Raw genomic sequence first — 20,626 nt, forward strand, 5'->3', positions numbered from 1 at the left:
CCCCTCTTGCCCTCCATTGAAAAAGTTTTTTCTTGCCTCTTTTATGTAAAAGATAGTTTAGCCCATTCTATTTCTCCCTTTCTCCTTCTCCCAATATATTCTTCTCTCACTCCTTAATTTTATTTTTTTAGATGTCATCTCTTCCTATTCAACTTGCCCTGTGCCCTCTGCCTATATGTATATAATCCCTCCATTTACCCTAAAACTAAGAAAAGTCTCCAGAATTACAAATATTGTTTTTGCATGTAGGAATGTAAACAGTTCAACTTTAGTAAGTCCCTTGTGATTTCCCTTTCCTGTTTTACCTTTTCATGCTTCTCTTGATTCTTGTGTTTGAAAGTCAGATTTTCTATTTAGCTCTGCTCTTTTCATCAAGAATGCTTGAAACTCCTCTATTTCCTCGAATGACCATTTTCCCCCTGAAGTATTATTCTCAGCTTTGCTGGGTAGGTGATTCTTTTGGTTTTAATCCTAGCTCCTTTGACCTCTGGAATATCATAGTCTAAGCCCTCCTATCCCCTTAATGTAGAAGCTGCTAGATCTTGTGTTATCCTGATTATGTTTCCACAATACTCCAATTGTTTCTTTCTGGCTGCTTGCAATATTTTCTCCTTGACCTGGGAGCTCTGGAATTTGACTACAATATTCCTAGGCATTTTCCTTTTGGGATCTCTTTTAGGAGGTGGACAGTGGATTTTTTTCAACTTCTATTTTACCCTCTAGTTCTAAAATATCAGGGCAGTTTTCCTTGATAATTTCTTGAAAGATGATGTCTAGGATCTTTTTGTGATCATGGCTTTCAGGTAGTTCAATAACTTTAAAATTGTCTTCCCTAGTTCTATTTTCTAGATCAGTTGTTTTTCCAACAAGATTTTTCACACTGCTTGTTATTTTTTCATTCCTTTGCTTTTGTTTTATAATTTCTTGATTTTTTCATAAAGTCACTAGCTTCCATCTGCTCCACGCTAATCTTTAAGGATTAAAGCTCATCTTCAATGAGCTTCCGGACCTCCTTTTCCATCTGGCCAATTCTGCTTTTTAAGGCATTCTTCTTCTCATTGGCTTTTTGTATCTCTTTTGTCATTTGAGTTAGTCTATTTTTTAAGGTGCTATTTTCTTTAGCATTTTTTGGGTCCCCTTCAGCAAGCAGTTGACTCAGTTTTCATAATTTTCTTGCATCACTCTCATTTCTCTTCCCAATTTTTCCTCTACTTTTCTTACTTGATTTTCAAAAGCCTTTTTGAGCTCTTCCATGGCCTGAGACCAATTCATATTTTTCTTGAACCCTGGATGTAGGAACTTTGACTTTTTTTTGGTCTTCCTTGTCACCAAAGTAAGATTCTATAATCTGGTTCTTTTTTTCAGTTTTTGCTCATTTCCCCAGCCATTTACTTGACATTTGAGCTCTTTGTCAAGGTAGTTTTCTGCTTCCAGTGGGATTGGGGAAGTTACTGTCAGCCTAGAGCTTCAGAAACAACCACTGCCCCTGCTGCTATGGGCTCATCTGTCCCCTCTGCCACCCTGGGGCTGGGGCAGGATCACTTTACTCTCTCACACAGGTGAGACAGGGTTTTTCCACTGACCTTCCAATTTGTCCTCAGTATTTTGGGGAAACCGCCACAGGTGCCAGAGTTTCAGTTCCACATCCCCTCCCCCCAGGCCTGCTCACCTCCCATCTGTGCAGGAGTGACCCACGTTGCACTCTGCTTCCAGCATGGGGCTACAGATACTTCTCATGGACCTTCCAGTCTATCTTAGGCTGAAGATTTGCTTCACTCTGTCATTATGCGGGTTCTGCAGCTCCAGAATTTGTTTAGAGTCATTTTTTACAGGTATTTGGCTCAGCTTAGAGGAAGAGCTCTATCAAGTCTCTACTTCTGCTGCTTTTGCCTTCTATTGAGTGCTGTGATTATTTTTTTGCCTCTTACTGAGTAAAAGTTATGATTATTATTGCTTTTACCTTATCATTTAGTAAATATTTCATGTCTAAGAATCAATATTATTGTGACTGCATAAATGGAGAGCACACCAATGGGGGTTCAGGAGCTAAAGTGGCACATAGTAGAAATACATACCTACACCCAAACTCCCTTCACACACAAACCACAGAACCCTGAGAACTAAGTAATATTAATACAGTATATCCCCCTCTGGAAACCTTTGACCTGCCAATATTAGTTCAGGTTAGGTGTGTGAGACAGTCCAGATTAGGTGGTACAGGTGACACATGGCATGCCATGCCTGAGCTACATCTGTAACACAGGAAAAAACAACTTAGTAAAACCAAATATAGAGACTGCATTTGGCAATATATGTATCTACAGTCCTACCTTTCTAGCAAAAGGAAGGAAACAGGTTCCTCATCATCTGTTCCTCTGGTCAAGATTGGTCATTACAACTAATCAAAATTTGGCTGCCTTTCAGTGAAGCTTTAACTTATACTACCGTAGTTTTTATGTATACTGATGGATCTTGGACAATTTTAACAATTTAATCAACATTTCCCAAAATATTTTGGCCAAAGAACACACTTTGAAATATGGTCATGAGAACCCATGAATGTTTGAGAGTGTGTGGGGAGGTTACGAAATACCCCTGGGATAAAGGTGAGTTGAGGACAAGAACTCAGTATCTGAACAAAAATTGCTGGGAAAACTGGAAAGCAATTTGGAAAAAAAAAACAGGCACAAACCAACATCTAACACCATACACCAAAATAAGGTCAAAATGGGCACACGATTGAGGAATAAAGGGTGGTATCATAAGCAAATTAAGGGAGTGTGGGAAAATTTCACCTGTCAGATCTAAAGGAAGAGTTTATGACCAAATAAGAGATGGAAAGAATCATAGGAAGTAAAATGGATAATTTTGATTACATAAAAGTAAAAATTTCTGCACAAACAAAACCACTACAGCCAAAATTAGAAGGAAAGCAGAAAATTGGGGTGGAGTGGGGTGGAATTTTATAATAAGTTTCCCTGATAAATGTCTCATTTCTCAAAACATATGAAACTGAGCCAAACTTATAAAAATACGAGCCATTCTCCAACTGTTAAATGGTTAAAAGATTTAAACAGGCAGGTTTTAGAAGAAACCAAAACTATCTATACACAAATGAAAAAGTGATCTAAGTCACTACTGATTAGAGAAATGTAAATTAAAACAACTCTGAGATACCACCTCACATCTATAAAAGTAACACAACAGAAAAGGAAAATGATAAATCTTGGAAAGGATGTGGGAAAATTGGGATACTAATGCACTGCTGGTAGATTTATTAAATGATCCAACCATTCTGGGTAACAATTTGGAACCATGCCCAAAGGGCTATCAAACTGCATACTCTTTGACACAGCAACACCACTATTCGGTCTGTATCACAAAGAGATTTTTGTAAAAGGGAAAAGGACCTATACATACAAAAAATATTTAAAGCAGCTCTTTTCGTGGTGGCTAAGAATTGAAAATTGAGGGGATGTGCATTAATTGGGGAATGGTTGAACAAGTTATGGTAGGTGATTATGATGGAATACTATTACTGCTATAAGAAGCGATGAGCAGGTTGATTTCAGAAAAACCTGGGAAGATTTAAATGAACTCACATTGAAATTCAAAGTGAAATGAGCAGAACCAGGAGAACATTGTACATCATAACAGCAATATTGCAAGACTGATCAAATGTTAAAGATTTAGCTTCTCTGATCAATACAAGGATCCAAGACAATTCCAGTGGACTCACAAAAAATGCTGTCTGCCTCCAGAGAAAGATCTGATGAAATCTGAGCACAAATTGAAGCAAACCGTTTCACTTTCTTTGTTTCTTGCTTTTTATTTTTTCAGCATGACTAAGATGGAAATAAGTCTTACATGACTTCATATGTATAATGGATACTGTATTTCTTGCCTTCTCAATGGATGGGAAAGAGGTGGATGGAGGGAGAGAATTTGGAACTCCAAATTTTTTTTTAAATGAAGAAAGGAAGGAAGAAAGAGAAAGGAAGAAGCACTCTAGGAATTATTTAAAGAATTATAAGGCTGTAAACTCCAAGGAGGAGGGCATCAAGTTTTATTTAAATTTTCTATCACCCTCAGTGCCTAACCCAGTGCTTAGTTTAGTGAATTGTTACATGGAATAGAAATTTGATATTTCATATTAAATGAGATAAAGTATGCAAATCACTCTCAATCCTATGTAAGTTTTTATGTTTGCAGACTTAAACTATCTCTTAAGGAATCTAATTATATGCAATTATTAGTACTTCCTTTCACAAGGCTGAAAAAAAAAATCTTGTACAAATAGGTAAAAGGCGTGGGTTAATGCACAGTCTGGCACTCATGACACTGTTTCCCTATTCCAGCTTATTGAGAATACCATTTTACATCTATACAGCACTTTGTAATTCACAAAGTACTTTCCCATATAAGCTAGATGATACAGTGGATACAGTGTTGGATCTGGAGTCAGAAGACCTGAGTGCAAATCTCATTTCAGACATTTAGTAGCTATGACTGAGGGCAAGTTGCTCAACTGCTGTCTGTCTCAGTTTCCTCAGCTGTAAAAATAGGGATAATAGCAGCACCTTTCTCCCAGGGTTATTGTGAGGATGAAAAGAGATAATATTTGTAAGATGCTTTGTAAACCTTAAAGTGTTAGCTATCATTATTCTTATTTGATTCTCAGGACAACCCTGTATTTTGAGGATTATTCGGAGGGGAAGCAGTAACAGCCCCACTCTACAGAGATAGACAAAGTGACTTGCTCAAAGTCTTACAATAAGTAGCAAAGTCATGAATCCAGGACTGACTCCACTCTATAGACCATGCCACCTCTCAAGGGCAGCAAAAAAAAAAAAAAAAAAGAGGGGGGGAAAGAGGTTATAAAATCTTCCCTGCATTGTTCCTTCTCTAAGGTCCTACTGAAATTTGTCTTTGTGGTGTGGCGGTGTTTTCAAATACAAATCAGGGGAAGAAATGGCTCTGGCACAGGCTTAGTGAGTGACAAGCTGTGCACTATGCCAGCTAAGCTCAGAGAGGCTGGCCCTTCAGGAGGCTGTTCACAGCAATTCAGGAGGCGCTTCTAAAACGTTAGCAGATGAAATGCTTGTGATCTGCATCAGTGAAAGAGAAAGCGTTTTAGGGATAAAGTCAAAGATTGGTTAAAGTATTTGAATGTCTTTTTTTAAAAAAAAAACTGTCCTTGCTCTAAGCGTGCAAATACCATAGGCTGAAACTTTTCCCATGTTGTCAAGCTACTTTAATTGTTGCTGTTGGTTTTGTTTTTGACTCATCGCATTTTTAATTTACATGATGAGCATAATCCTAAAAATGAAAATACAGAGAATAATGGAGGAAAATATGGCGCTCTTATCAATCATTCAGTGCTTAATAAAGACTTCCTGAGGTGTGGAAGTTCAAGGAGTTCACAACGGAGGGATGAAACTTCAGGAGAATGTATATCCTGTTAAGCTGTCCTTCCCCAGCCCAAAAAAGATGTCTTGGCTAATAAACTATTGCAGGCAACAGAAGAAGGGGAGATTGAGGAGGGAAAAAAACCTAGAAAAATTTCAATAACATAATAAAGTTTTACAAAAACCACAAAGGGAAACAGCTATTATGTCACTATGCCTTGAAGTGCACATGTGGATTAAAATATGCCAGATTCTCAGCATAACTGCCCTCTGCATTCAGGCTGTAGAACTAGAGCAAATTGTCTTTTGAATAATCCCCTTCAGGTTTCAGGAACTAACACCCTTGGGTGGAATCCAAGACAGATTTGCCTTATGCTGAATTTCATTATAAAAGACGTGTAGGGTGCTGTGGCGCAGAAAATAGAAACACCTTACCCACACTATCACATTTTTTTTCTGAAGCTATTACATTTCCTTTGTGGCAGAAGTACTGAATTCCTACAAGCTCCATGCTTGCTTCTCAGAAATGCATGGCAAAGATCTGCCCTGTTTCCTTTGGAAGTAAACCTGAAGAACCTGAAGAATAGGTATATTTATATGTGTACATTCACTCACACACACACACACACACACACACACATACATATAGATAGGAGATACGTATGTATGCTTTCCTACAGTTTGCTGAATGTGTGGCACTTTCTTTCACGCCTAATTCAGAACCACTCTGATCTGAGAGCAATCCCACAGATTTCTCCTGGGATAAATGGACCAGCTACAGGGACAATAAGATGTAATCATCTGCCCCTGGGGATGACCACTTGTTGCCTGAAGTGAGAAGCAACTGTAATGACCATTTATCAACAAAGGGTATTTGAAAGGATGAGGAGATATTGAAATTCAAATAGTATTCCAGTTAGTTAATTTCTCTCAACGTACTCTGCCCTACATGTACATGGCATTTTCCCTGAGGCACCAGAAAAGTCTAAAGAGGACATTTTATTGCCTATTTGACCTGACCAGAATATGCTCCCCAGATGGATGCCCACAAATTTAACTCTCAGAGAGTTCAGCTTTGCCTAATGCCATCTGACAACAGTCTTGCTAAAAGAATATAAATACCGATCATTTAATAAGCATGTGTTAAGCACCTACTATGCATAAGGTGCCAGAGATGCAAACATAAAAGGGAAACAGTCCCAGTCCTCACATCTTATCACATATTTTAAACATACGAAGTATTTAACAAACATCTATTTAGTTGAATTTGTTGGGTTATACTTATTTATTTAAAAAAACTTTATTACAGAACTGAGATGACATCGAGATGTAAAATTTCTTTACACAAAGAATACAAAAAGCTTATAAAGACATGAATTTCAACTACAGATCTCACAGACAGACAGACACACACACACACACACTTGCGTATTTAAAACAATCTTTCACGGACCCTCTTTTCTTTCTTCATTCTCACTGTTCATATAGGACATATCCATACAGGAAGAACACCTCACCATTAATCTTGTGAAGTCATGATTTACGTGGGTTTACTTGATAGCTTGCGACTTTTACTGAAGTGACTGTTTCTACTAATTTTTGACCGAATATTGTTCTCCCAGTAAACTATTACAACATCTACAAAAGGTGATCACTCTTCTTATTCCAGCCCTGTACTCATTCCCTAGGGGGCAGTGGATAGAGCACCAGTGCAGGAGTCAGGAGGACCTGAGTTCAAATCTCACCTCAGACACTTGACACTCACTAGCTGTGTGACCTTGGGCAAGTCACTTAACCCCAACTGCCTCATCCTGGGTCATCTCCGGTCTTCCTGATGAGTATCTGGTCACTGGATTCAGATGGCTCTGGAGAAGTGAGGCTGGTGACCTGCACAACCCTCCCTCACTCAAAACAAAGTCAAGTGCAAGCCATGTCATCATTTCTCTGATAGCAACGCCTTCTTAGGCAACCAAGGACGAACACACACAGGTCTTTGATTGGTTGGTTGGTTGGCATCTGTTGTTCTTCTAGTTTTCCTTAGTTGCATGCCCAATTCACTGATTTGCTCTTTCTCTTTTTTATGAAAATATTTAGACACAGAATTTCCTATAAGGATTATTTTGACTACAACCCAAAAGTTTTGATGTTGTCTTATTGTTGTCATTCTCTTTAAAGAAAATATCTGTTTTTACAGGCAAAGGGGCATAGAAATCTATTTTGCCCTACAGGAAAATAGAGGGAAGAAGGACGGAAGAAGGGGGGGAAGTAGAAGGGAAGACAGACTGAAGTAAGGGGTGGATGGGGTTCATGCTCTCCTGGGGTGGGGAATGGGGAGAGATGGGGAGAAAATTTTGAATTCAAATTCTTGTGGAAGTCAATGTTGAGAAGTGAAAAATAAATAAATTATATATTTAAAAAAAAAAGATAATTATCTGTTTATGTGATATGTTGTTTGACCCACTGATTCTATAGGATGAAATCAAAGTTTGAATTCTTTCTCCAAATGCCTTTTATTTATTGTCATTTTGTTATATTCTGGTCAGGAAATAATAGGTAGCTAGATGGCACAGTGAATAGAATGCTGGGCCAGGAGCCTGGAAGACTTATCTTCCTGAGTTCAAATCCAGTCTCAGATACTTATTAGCTATGTGACTGCAGACAAGTTAGTTAGCACTATTTGCCTTGGTTTCCTCTTCTGTAAAATGAACTGGAGCAGGAAATCACTCCAGTATCTCTGCCAAAAAACCCCAAATGGGGTCATGAAGAGTTGGACCCCCATGACAGAAAAATGACTGAACAATAAAGTAAAGAAGATGTTTAATAGTTCTGCTTTTCTGCATTGTTCAAGAGGATTTTACACTTTAGTAAATGATCAATTTTTGAAAAGTTACCATACACAGATAAGAAATATGCTTACTTTATATTTCCAATCGATAACAGTCAGATATTTACACATAGTTACATTTTTAAAAATTCTTTTCAATTCCTTAACTTCTTTTTTCGTTTTTCTTTTTTTATTAGATTTGCCTAGCTCTGAAAGAGACAACTACTGTAATTTTGCTGCCTGTTTGTCCCTGGAATGTGGTCACCCTTTTGTCAATACTGGACATACTATGCCATAATAAAATGCCAAATTAAGTGTACTATTAACTATGGTACCATTAAGCATAATCTAAATTTCCTGTTCATCTCCTTCAGCCACGTCTATCTTTACTGTGGCTTTGTCTGCTTTTTTGAATTCACCGGAAGGATAATCAATTCTTCCACAGCCCCTGGTTCTAACTATGTGACTCTTGGATTCAAGTGGCTTTCTTATTAACAACACACTGTTGGATTCTGCTTTCTAGCTTCATTTTGTGAATAAATTTATGCCATTCACAATTGTGATGACTGACGTGCTTGTTTATCTCCTCCACCGTATCCTCTTATACTTGGCCCTCTCTTTTCTCCCCACCATGGTATTTGCAAAGAATAGAAAAAGGAAAAAGGACTTTTATCAATACTGGCAATCTAGAATCAAACTGGTCTCTTCCTTCTCCTCTCCCCAGACCCTTGATTCTCACACTTTCTTCCTCTTTTTAATTCGCCTCATTGTCTTCGATTTTGCTTATGATTTTTCCCTCTCTGATTCTCCCCTTCCTCTTAAACTCCTTTTTCCCATGCTCTGCCTATTTCTATATTGAGCTTAAGATATTTCTCCATCAAACTCTGTGTGTGTTTGTGTATGTGTATGTGTGTGTGTGTGTGTGTGTGTGTGTGTGTGTGTGTGTTCAACCCACTTTTTTTCAGGTTCAGATAAGGACACGGTTCATGAGATACCTGCTCCTTCCACAACTTCCCTCCATGCTATATATTCTCCTTTTTGGGCTCTCTAAATATGCAAATTAGTAAATTCCTCCCCCCTTTTCCTTCATTTCCTCCCTATTCTTTTTTCTTTACCTTTTTTTCTCTCTTAAAAACCAAAGTAATAAAACCATCTACAAACCTGTAATTCTTTTTGCTTTCCTTCTCTGAGCTCAAATAATACTTATGAGTATAGCAATTTATAAAGAGTTTACACATCTTCATCTTACTTGACCTTTATGATAGAATTTGTGAAGTGGATGGCCAATAATAGCATCCCTCTCACTGTCTATGTTGTTTGCAGTAATGTTCAATTTGGAATAAAATCAATTTGATGGGGGAAAAAATTTAAATTTAGTCTTGTCTTATTTGGCACCATTGATGGCAGGCATTGTAAAAAAAGAAAATCCCCTTTAAAGATTTTGTTGCTGGTTTAGCTGAGATTTGGTTACTGTGAAGAGTTCTAGTATGGTAAAAGTTTGAGAACTACTGTCAGGAAATGGAGAACCATTGCAGATTGGCTTGTTCAATCAATGACCTAACTTCCTCTTTCACATATTGTTAGTGATGCAACTAACTTTTCATTTCCTCTTAATGTAAAAAGGGATGGAGCAGGACTAGATACATTTCAAAATTACTTCTATCTCTACATTATATTTGCAAGTTTTAAATTTTGGACTGAACTTTGCCCAAAAAGGCACTACCTACTTCCTTTCTCTAACGAAAATGGTACTCGTGTGTTCTTAGGAAACAGAAACTAATTTTCAAGCAAATCATTTTTAGGAAAATGAATCTGCAACAAACCCAAAGGCTTCACCCATAAACAATTCTCTCCCCTCCTCACCTCCTAGTCCTGCAAAAGAAAGCCAACCAACTAAGAAATAAAGATAAGAAAAACCTAATAAATTTGACCTTAGACTGGGAGCTGTCAGAAAGTTGGCTTACCTTCCCTTTATCAATTAAAAATAATTTGCTAGACAAATTAGTTATATCAGCAAGACTGCAAGAAGAAATGTTTACACACTTAAAAGAACAGATATTTTGAACCCCTTGTCCTTAAGTAGTAATTCAAGTAATTACAAGACTAGCTAAGTATTATTTAGGCTGATGAACTGTTTGAAAAACTCTTCACTTGATCCATCCATCCCTATCACTTATATCCTCTCATATTTCTCTAGGGCAGCCAGTGGTACAATGCAGTGGGTGTGGAGTCAGAGAACCTAAATTCAAAGCTGGCTTCAGACACTAGCTGTATGATCCTGAGTAAGTCATTTAACCTCTGTCAGCCTCAGTTTCCTCAACTGTAAAATAGGGATAATAGCAGTACCTATCTCCTCATGAGATATTTATAAAGCACTTAGTCCAGTGCCTGGCACACAGTAGGAACTTAGCAAATGTTTGTTTCCTTCTGTCCCTCCCTTTTGTGGCTAAACTCCTTGAGAAAGCAATCTACAAAGGTACCACCATTTCCTTTCTTTTCACTCTCTTGTTAACTCTCTAAAGTCTGACTTCTGACCTTATCATTCAACTGAAACTGCTTTCTGAAAAGTTATTAACAATCTCTTAATTGCCAAACGTAATGACTTCTTCTCAGTTCTCATCCTTTTTGACTTCTCTGCAGTTTTGTGACACTGTTGGATCACCCTTTCCTCCTTGATTCTCCCTTCTCTTAATGTATTTAGGACCCTCCTCTCCTGGCCCTCCTACCTATCAGACTGCTCCTCAGTCTCCTTTGGTAGATCCAGGTCACGTCTACTAACCATGAGTATCATACAGGGCTCTGTCCTAGGTCCTCTTCTCTGCTCCCTCTATGATGGCAATCTCATCAACTCCAATGGATTTATCACTTCTTTACTAATGATTTTCATATCGACTTATCCAGCCTTAACCTCTGGGCTGACCCTGGAGGCTTAGCTTTTCTTATTGGATATTTTGAACTAGATATCTTGTAGACATTTAAAACTAAACTCATTATCTTTCCTTCAAACCCTGCTCCCCAACTTCCACATTATTGTCGAGGACACCACCAGCCTCCAGGTAACCCAGTCTCCTGCTCTAAGCTGTCACTCTTGACTCATCACTCTTTCTTTCACCACTTATCATTGCCAAGACCTGCTAATTTTACCTCCATAGAGTCTCTCGTGTACTCCCTTTCCTTCCTCTTACATACCTACCATCTTGATACAAGTCCTCCTCACCTCACGCCTGTACTACTGTAAAAGATTGTTGGCTGGTCTATCTGCCTCAAGTCGTTCCACCTTCCATTCTGCTTTCAATGTGGTGGCCTGACCTTGTCACACTCTGCCCACTCTCCCCAACTCAATAAACCCCAGGGGCTCCCAATCACCTCAAGGATCAAATAAAAAATCCTGTTTAGCATTCAAAGCTCTTCATAAGGTGGCTCTCCTTCCTACCTCTCCAGTTTTCTTACACCTTATACCCAACTCCACCAACCCTGTGTACTCTGCCATCTACTGACACTGGCCTCCTTGTTCATCCTTAAATAAGACACTACAGACATTTTCACTGGCTGTCCCCCATAACTCCCTCCTCTTCTCCACCAACTGACTTCTCTGGTTTCCTTCTTTTCCCCTTCCCTCTTAAATTTAGTGCCTTTATTCTGCTGATTATACTTCCTATTTATTCTATACATTGCTTGTTTGTACATATTTGCTCGCTTGTTGAATCCCCCATCATATTGTGAGCTTCTGGAGAAGAAACTCTCTTTTCCTTTCCTTTGAGTCCCCAGCACTTAGCCACAGTGCCCGGCATGTAGTAGGCTCTTATTAAATATTTACTTACCATCTCTTCATTAAAGTAGGACAACACTTCATTGGCCTACTTCAAACCACTACAGTAGGTCCTTGAAATAAACACAATTGTATATTTTTAAAGTATCCTATAATTCATAAATGTCATTAACTCAGTGTACCTTCCAAATTAACCCAAATTAGCGAGGGTTGGCCATAATGAGTTCTAAAGTTACTCAAAATGACTTCTGGATTATGTTTGTCATGATTCCCTCCATTGGCATGGGAAAAAAATAGAAAGTTGACCAACAAGAAAATAAAAAGTCAACATCCAGTTCCAAATCTAATATAATCAATCCCTTATCAGGTCAATGTACAATTTATACACAGTCTGAATGAGACAGGAGTTTCCAACTCTATTCCTTCCCATGAAAGAGAGGATTAGCATACCTTGCCATCTGCCCTGCCCCAATGACCTTCAGACTCTCAGCAATGTCATTTGACCTAGTGACACTGTCTAAGGAACCCTTGGCCTTGCTATCTGTCCTGTAGCTGAACTTAAGTGTTGTCTCTCTCAGTTAAAACATGATTCCCCCAGAGAACAGACCACCTTGATTTTTCTATTTGTACTGCCATCCCTTAACATAGTGTTGGCACACAGCAAGTACTTACTAAATGCTTTGTCATTCATTCATTCATTCAATATGAATATGAAATACCACTGTTTTATGGTGAATGCTAGGGAAAGATGAGGGACACAATGAAACCAGTTCATCTTAGGACCATCGTTACCATGGTGTAAGTACTTTGATTCTTGAGTGACACAGGTGCTGCCCATCAGCAAATTCTTGTGTCATGTGGGAGAGGAACTCTGCTCCCAGGCCCAGTGGGTGTAATGCCCCATCAAACTTTAAAGAGATAAGGGAATATGTGTTGCACAAACAGCTTTGCCCCATGGTCACTTACTCATCCACAGCCTCCAAAGCTCATCCTCACCAGGCTGACTATATTACCGGACACAATGATCTGCAAACCATTTTCTATAATGAGAGTGTAATTCATTATCTCTGACTTTCCAGCTTCCTTATGTTTTAATTTAGCACAGCTTGCCAAATTGTCTGAATGTTTTCTCTGAATGACAATGGGAAGGTAAAAAAAAACAAAACAAGCCTTTCAGAAAGTATTTACACCTTGGTATATTTTTAATATAATTTTATTTTTTTAACGTTTCAATTTATTAGTTTAAACATTCTTTTCTTTTAAAATTTTGAATTCCAAATTCTCCTCCCCCCCCCATCCTCACTGAGAAGGCAAGCAGTGTGCCATCAAGCATACGTGTGAAACCATGCAAGGCACTAATAAAATTCCAAATCTAATAACAACAGTGGGAAATCCACATTCTTGGTAACTGAATTTCCATTGACTCAAGACACTTCATTAAATGTTTAAGGTTTTGTCTTTATGGAAATGAAAGAGACTTGGAGAGGTCATCTAGTTCATCCCTCTCTGCTTTGGGGCACAGCAATACTGGAGCCTCCCCAAATTTATGAGCATCTCCTCTTATTCTGAAAGACGCTGAGAAAGGAGACGTAGCATTTCAGGCCTTCTGCCAGCTCTAAGTCTGCTCCCCATTAGAATGTGAGCTCCTCCAGGGTAAAGACTGTCTTTTTTCTTTCTTTGTATCCCCAGCTCTTAGTACCATGCCTGGACTGTGGTGGGCACATGCTTGTTAACTGACTGACTGACTACTTCCCTTTTCCTAAGTTTTTTATGCACATGTCTTCCTGCTCTGCTTACTCTCAAAGCAGAGAAGGGGGAGCAGGTGAGAAGGACAGAAGGAGAGAAAAGTGAGGGCAGAGAATAACAAGGGGCAGGAAAAGATTATGAAGGAAAAAGGAGGGAGAAGGATAATAGGTATGGGGAGGAGGGAGTGGCATGTCAGAGTTTCCACAATTAGCTCCTTCCTTTTCCCCCAAGATCTGCTGTCCACTTTTTCTTCATCAGTAATAATAAAATAAGGAGCTTAAGGACTTGGACTGGACCTGTGATTTTAAGTCAGTTCATCAATAAGCATTTATTAAATATTTACTGTGTACCAGACACTGTGCTAAACTCTGGGCAAAAGACAGTCCCTGACCTCAAGGAGCTCACAATCTAAATCATTGATATAGGGAACTCCCAGGTGAAGAAACTCCTACCAAATGCAGTTACTCCAAGATCTATAGACCTAGAGCTGCAGTACTTAACCTGGGGTCCATGGATCCCCAGGGAGATTGTGGGCAGATTTCAAGATCTGGATGGGGAAAATATTATATTTTTTATTTTCACTAACCTCAAAATGAAATTTAGCATTTCCTTCAATTTTTTGAAAGATTATTCTGAGGAGTCCAGAGGCATCACCAGACTGACAAAGAGTAACACAGAAAAGGATAAGAACCGTTGTCTTCAAGAGTTGCCCATAGTAATGAGAGGTTAGGCAAGGTGCCCAGGGTCACAGAGCTCATATATGCCAGCAGCAGGACTTGAACGAAGGTTAAGGACACTTCTCTGTCCACTATGTCACACTGACTCTCATAGTAATAACACATATATATTAAATTTTCAGATGATTCCATACATCTCCCCCAAAGAACATTGACCAGTGGCTAGTATTAAAATTCCTTATTTTTTTTGTGTTCTGAAATTATTTTATATGTTAAACAAAAGTGTTTTAAAGGGGTATGTATTGGGGTGAGGAAGGAGAATAATGCTTGAAAGAAACCGGTAATGCATAAATCAACCCAGAGATCATTGAGATTTTAGAAACCTTGGGAGATGAATGAACACAACCTCCTACTCAGCTCCATTCTACAGCACCCTTCTGAGAACGGACAGCACCTGTAAGTGACTAAAGGCTCATTCCTTAGCAAGGCAGCACATTTCCATTTCTGGATGGTTCTGATTTGAAAGGTCTTTCTTACTAAGCATAAATATGCTTCCTGTTAACTTCCACCCACTGGAAGTTCTGTGACTATACAACCTAAATCTAATTTCTCTAGCTTGTAATAGTCAGTTCTTCACGTATTTAAGACCACTACCACATTCTTCCTTAGGCTCTCTCTTAGCCAGGTTAAACATCCCCAGTTGTTTGAAGTATTCGCAATATAAACTTTCAACTTTCTGGCAACCTTTTTCTCACCACACTTCAGTTCAACACTACTGTTCTTAAAATGTGGCAGTCATAATGGAATAGGATATTACAGATGTGGTCTGCCTGATACAGAATACAATAGCGATATTAACTTCTGGCATACGGATGCTCTACTTCTAATAATTCTCTTATTAATGGGGCCTACATTAGAGTATTTAGTTTTGTTTGGTGGCGGGGGTAGGGTGCTTGGTAGATAGTTATGACTGTGGGCTCGTATTAAACTTGGAGTCAACTAAAAGCTCTTTTTTTTTCCACATGAATATCTGTTAGTTAATCCTGGCTACTCAAATCTGATATACATTGCTCTACTGACTAAATCTAACTCTAGTATTTTATGTAGTCGGTTGCAATTCAGAAGAAATGAATCTTCTTCCTTAAGATAAACATAGCAAAACACATAATGAAATCTTCCTTACCGGTTCAGGAATGCATTTCCAAAGCGACTAAGTTTTCGGAATGGCTTTTTGGGGTCCACAACTAACGCATTTCCAGGGGTGCTGCCCTCAGTTTCTCCATACATTACAGCAATAAAAGAATCTGTTGTGGGTTCTGGACCAATCCGCATACCTGGAAAATCCTGCTCCAGCAAGTACCTAATAGAGAAAAGGAAGTAGGAGAAAAAAAAAAAGATGAACTTGCGGCACAAAGCAGGAGGCCAAAAAGCTTCCTGGAATTAAGGATTCTGGTATGTAGAGCAAATTCATTTTGAGGGATGGGGCTTGAAGAGGATAAGTCTGCCACAGTTAGGTGAACTAAGCGTCCTCCTGGGGATAAGAGGAATGGGAAGAGAGAGAAAGGCAAAAGGATCCTTGTGGCAGAGTCGCTGGAGAACTAAGGAAGTACACACTGAATAGTGATGCTCTAGGAGGAAAATAGAACCTGTTCATCTCATCCTCGTTACAATTATGACCATTTTTTGTTGTTTGTTGTGTCGTGTCCTGACTCCCTGTGACCCCATTTGGGGCTGTCTTGGCAGAGATACTGAAATGGTCTGCCATTTCCTTCTTCAACTCATTTTACAGATGAGGAAACTGAGGCAAACCAGGTTAAATGACTTGCCCAAGGTCTGACCATTTTACAAAGATGAAAAGCCAGAAACAACCTTGCAAGAAAGGAAAATGTTTGCTATTTCACCATCTTCTAACAAAGAATCATCAGAGTTTAAAATTTCTCTATTTGGCTTGTATCCAGTTTCTGGGTAGGAATGGTCAAACTATTGACAGACCTGTTTGCTTTTTTCTAGCATGGAGTGCCACATTAGTAGGTACTTCTGTTGGCACATCAGGCTATAAACAGAAAGTGGAATTCATTCTGGGAGATGTATTGTTTTCTTGAAATTGACAATAAATTACGCCAGGGCTTCCAATATTTTTCTACTTACTGGCTCACTTACATGTTTCTTAATTTGTTGCAGTATCCCCGGAGCCAGTGGTAGCAGGAAAGGACATGTCCACAAAAATTAAGTAGGAAGGGACAAGGAAAGATTGAGACGAGGTGTCACAGACCACTATATCCAACAATGATAATTAGTAACAGCAACATTAACAGCAACTCACATTTACATGACACTTTATAGTTCTGAGTCATATAATGGACAGAAAATATAATGACAGAAAAGAGTCAGAGACTTGCTTCAGACACAGTGGCTATGTGATCCCTGAACAAGTTACTTAACCTCTCACGTGCTAGTTGTTTAACCTTCTCAGACTAGAAACTGCATAGAAATTACCAATTGGGACTGGCAGAGTTCCCACATCTTTGGGTTCCCTTTGCCAATGTAATCACGGGTTCAGTTCCCATCTATATACAATTGACTGTGTACTTTCCTTATAACCATCCTGGGAGGTAGGTAGTCCAAGGATTAACATTTCCATTTTGTAGATGAGAACACTGAAGCTCAGAGTTTAGCTCAGGATCATTCAAATTTTAAGTAATGAAGTTAGGACATCAATCCTCATTCCTCTCTTTGGTCTGCAGGTTTAATGAATGGTCTTTGCATTATACTAAACTGGTCAAAGAAAGTCTCATTCTAGGTTCCTACTGAGAACGGTGAAGGGATGTGCAGTAACAGAATAAGAAGCAAAAATGGTCTCTACCAAGTGACCGTTGTGCCCTGATCACTGATTGGCTAACATGCTTAAGACCTACCCATTCTTGGGACAATTGTACAGACTGTCATATACAGCTGATGTGTCGGTTTATTTTGCTGAACTAATTCTTTTTTCCTTTTTTAAAATCTTTTTTACAAGGGAGGTTTCACTAGGGAGGGGAGAGGAAATAAGAAGGGGTATATCTGGATATTAATAGGATATGAAAATAAAAAGCATTTTTGAAAAAATGTACCTATTCTAATGATCTTCCACTTGGGGTGATTCTTTTCCAAAGTACAGTGTATCCCAAAAGTCCTAGTGCTTTAGCAGCTTAAACTTGCACTAAGACTTTTGGGACACACCTTTTATATACAGATATGTATACCTATATTTATACACACACACAGAGGCAGGCTTCAGGGTGAGGAGGGAAAAAAACCCAGGAAGACTGATTTTTCTCTCTCTTCCTTTCTGACCCACCTTCTTCCTCCACAAATAAGAGCAGCTATGGTGGGGGGGACAAGAGGGGAGAAAAAACCTCTTGGAATGTATTGCCTGTGGGATAAAACTGAGATGAAATTCAAAACCCTAAAGAAGAACTACACATCATTCCTTCCTGCCTTCACAAAGCCCCAATTACAGTTCAATCTAAATGCTAAGAAACTCTCATTGTGTCTGGGCACATTGGGAAACGAATGTGGGAACGTGGCTCAGAAGACAGTGGGCCAGGATCACCAGTCTTAAGAAGTCATGTAGTACAGGCAGCCAGGTGGCGCCATAGGGCACAGAACGCTAGTCCTGGAGTTAAGAACATACTTCTTCCTGAGTTCAAATCCAGTCTCAGACACTTTCTAGCTGTGTGACCCTGGACAAGTCACTTCACCCTGTGGGCCTCAATTTCCTCATCTGTAACATGAGCTGGAAAAGGAAATGGCAAACTACTCCAGTATCTCTGCCAAGAAAACCCCAAATGGGGTCATGAAGAGTAGGACATGACTGAAACAACTGAACCACAACGATGAGCTCTAGGCAGACTTAATGCTGGGTTGGCACCCAGAAAACTGCTGATTCTATTTAAAGATCTCTAAGGAAGGAAACGATGCAATTTCACTTAGTCACTCATTCTTGCATTAGACAATCATCTGAGGTAGAAGTGCTTTTGTATGTAACCTAAGATGGACTTGACCCACCGCCATGGAGGAAGCTGGATGGACATCAGTGTACTGTTTAGGGTGGAGAGGGGACTTTTGTTCAGACTGAGCTATATGACTTCTGAAGGCCATTCAAAAGCTGAGATTCTATGCATTTCTAGCTGGGATAACCAGGCATAAAGAGTCCTCTTAAGCCAGACTCTTGTATGCTGGGATCTCTACTGTATCATCAGATGATCTTCTGAAACTCTAATCTAAATCACAGTCCAAATAAACTGGACTGGTGGAATAACTGGGCTGGTGGGGGGGGGGGGGGAGTATCAGTCTATAACAGTGGAAAACATGAATTATAGATTTTTAAAAAATGAAATATTATGACTTTTGAGTACACAAAGAAATAGGAACAGCTAAGATTTTTTATAAATCCTCCCAGAACTGCTTTAATGAATAGATGCATTGTTTCTAAGTAATGCACAGATTGTATGCATGGAAATGAGTGCCACCAAAGTGAAAATGGCATGAACTGTACAAAAATCTCCAGAGGCTCCCAACCTGCCTCTGGGATAAAATGCAACCTCCTCAGGATCCTCTACCCCAAGGTCTCTACCATCTGCCTCCAACCTACCTTTCTATCCTGATTCCAATTTAATTCAATTCCACACAACACTTATTAAGTACCTCCTATGTGTCAAGCACTGGTGTTACGCCCTTTGGGTTACAAAGACAAAAAAACCCAAACACTCGGGTCTTCATGCACTCTGCCCACTGACCAGACTAAAATATTAGCTCGTCCTTGACCTGAGCCTGTTCCTTTTTGCCCCCATGGATTTGTGCAGGCTCTCCCCTGTGCCTTGTTCACTTCTACCTACTAAAATTCTTTCTTCAAGGACTAGCTCAGGTACCATCTCCTCCAAGAAGTCTCTACTCCTCAGGTGAAGGTAATCTCTCCCCCCATCAAAATTTCCTAAAGCACATTCTCTGAATCTCTCCTTAGCTCTTATGACAGTCTACCAGGTACCAAGCATAAATGTGTACCTGCCACACCCACCCTATTAGACTGTATAGGGTTGGCAGTTATACCATTTTTCATGAGAGTACATAGCACAGTCCCTTCCACATTTGCTGTTGTTGAATCATTTTGTAGTTGTGTCTGACTCTTCGTGATGCCCCTGGGGGTTTTCTTGGCAAAGATACTGGAGTGGTTTGCCACTGCCTTCTCCTGCTCATTTTACAGGCTGAGGAACTGAAGGAAACAGGGTTAAGTGACTTGCCCAGGGTCACACTGCCAGTAAGTATCTGAGATCACATTTGAACTCAGGTCTTCCTGACTCCAGGCCTGGCACTCCATCCACTTTATTACTTAGCTGCCCCTCCTTTCCACATAGTGGGCATTTAATTAATGTATGCTGAACTGAAAAGAAATAAAAATATTGCCCCAGCAAGATGACTTTATAAAAGTCAATTAAGCCTATCTCCCAATGATGCTTTAATAGGGAGGAGGTAAGGAAACACTAATTTCACCTCTTTAATGAAAAGATCTACCAATCAGGATTGTCTTACCCTCATATTTGTAAATGTTTTACTCTGATCTAATAAAAACAGCTCAAAGTCAGAATTTACTCCAACTGATTGATGCCTTGGGGTGCCAATAAACTTCTTTTATCTTAAGAAAGTTGATCAAGCTTTTCTTAAATGATTACAAAATGAAAGAAATGAATGCTGTGATCTCTAAGGTCCCTTTTAAACTTAAAATCATTAGATAATTATTTTGCTTAAGTTATTAATTTGCTTAGTGAACTCCTGTTTTGTAATAGAAGGTGAAAAGGTAAACTTTATCACAGCCCTTGTCAAAATGATAATTTCCAGGATTCATTACAGTTGAGCATATGCAGTTTACTTCAAGAATCCATGGGTGACTTGACCATTAAAAAAAGGAAGAAGGTCCTGAGATGTTAATGTGACAAGGTAATCCTAATGAGGAAAAGTCACCATCACATACAGTCTCTGCGTAAGTCAGTTCTAAGTTTTTTCTTTATGAGAATGTGAGGATTCCTTGGGGCAGGAAGGGAAATGGGACATATCTGGGGAATGGGGAGGGGGGAAGGGAGGAGAAACAAAAAACAGAAAGCACAAAAAAAGCCTTTTTTTAAAAAAATCATTACAATACTGAAGTCTGAAATTGTAAACTATATCT

The 20,626-nt window shown here is 39.1% G+C and overlaps 1 protein-coding gene across 1 annotated transcript in view; it reads right to left on the reverse strand.

The window, feature by feature from the left end:
• Nucleotides 1–20,626, reverse strand: part of EHD4 (EH domain containing 4) — a 97,834-nt gene that overhangs the window by 67,356 nt on the left and 9,852 nt on the right. Inside the window, exon 2 of the mRNA XM_072622980.1 lies at nt 15,608–15,784. Coding sequence (XP_072479081.1) covers nt 15,608–15,784 — 177 coding nt within the window. The remainder of the gene's footprint in view (nt 1–15,607; nt 15,785–20,626) is intronic.

The sequence above is a fragment of the Notamacropus eugenii genome, chromosome 7 (assembly GCF_028372415.1).
Source record: "Notamacropus eugenii isolate mMacEug1 chromosome 7, mMacEug1.pri_v2, whole genome shotgun sequence".
NCBI classification, from domain to species: Eukaryota; Metazoa; Chordata; class Mammalia; order Diprotodontia; family Macropodidae; genus Notamacropus; species Notamacropus eugenii.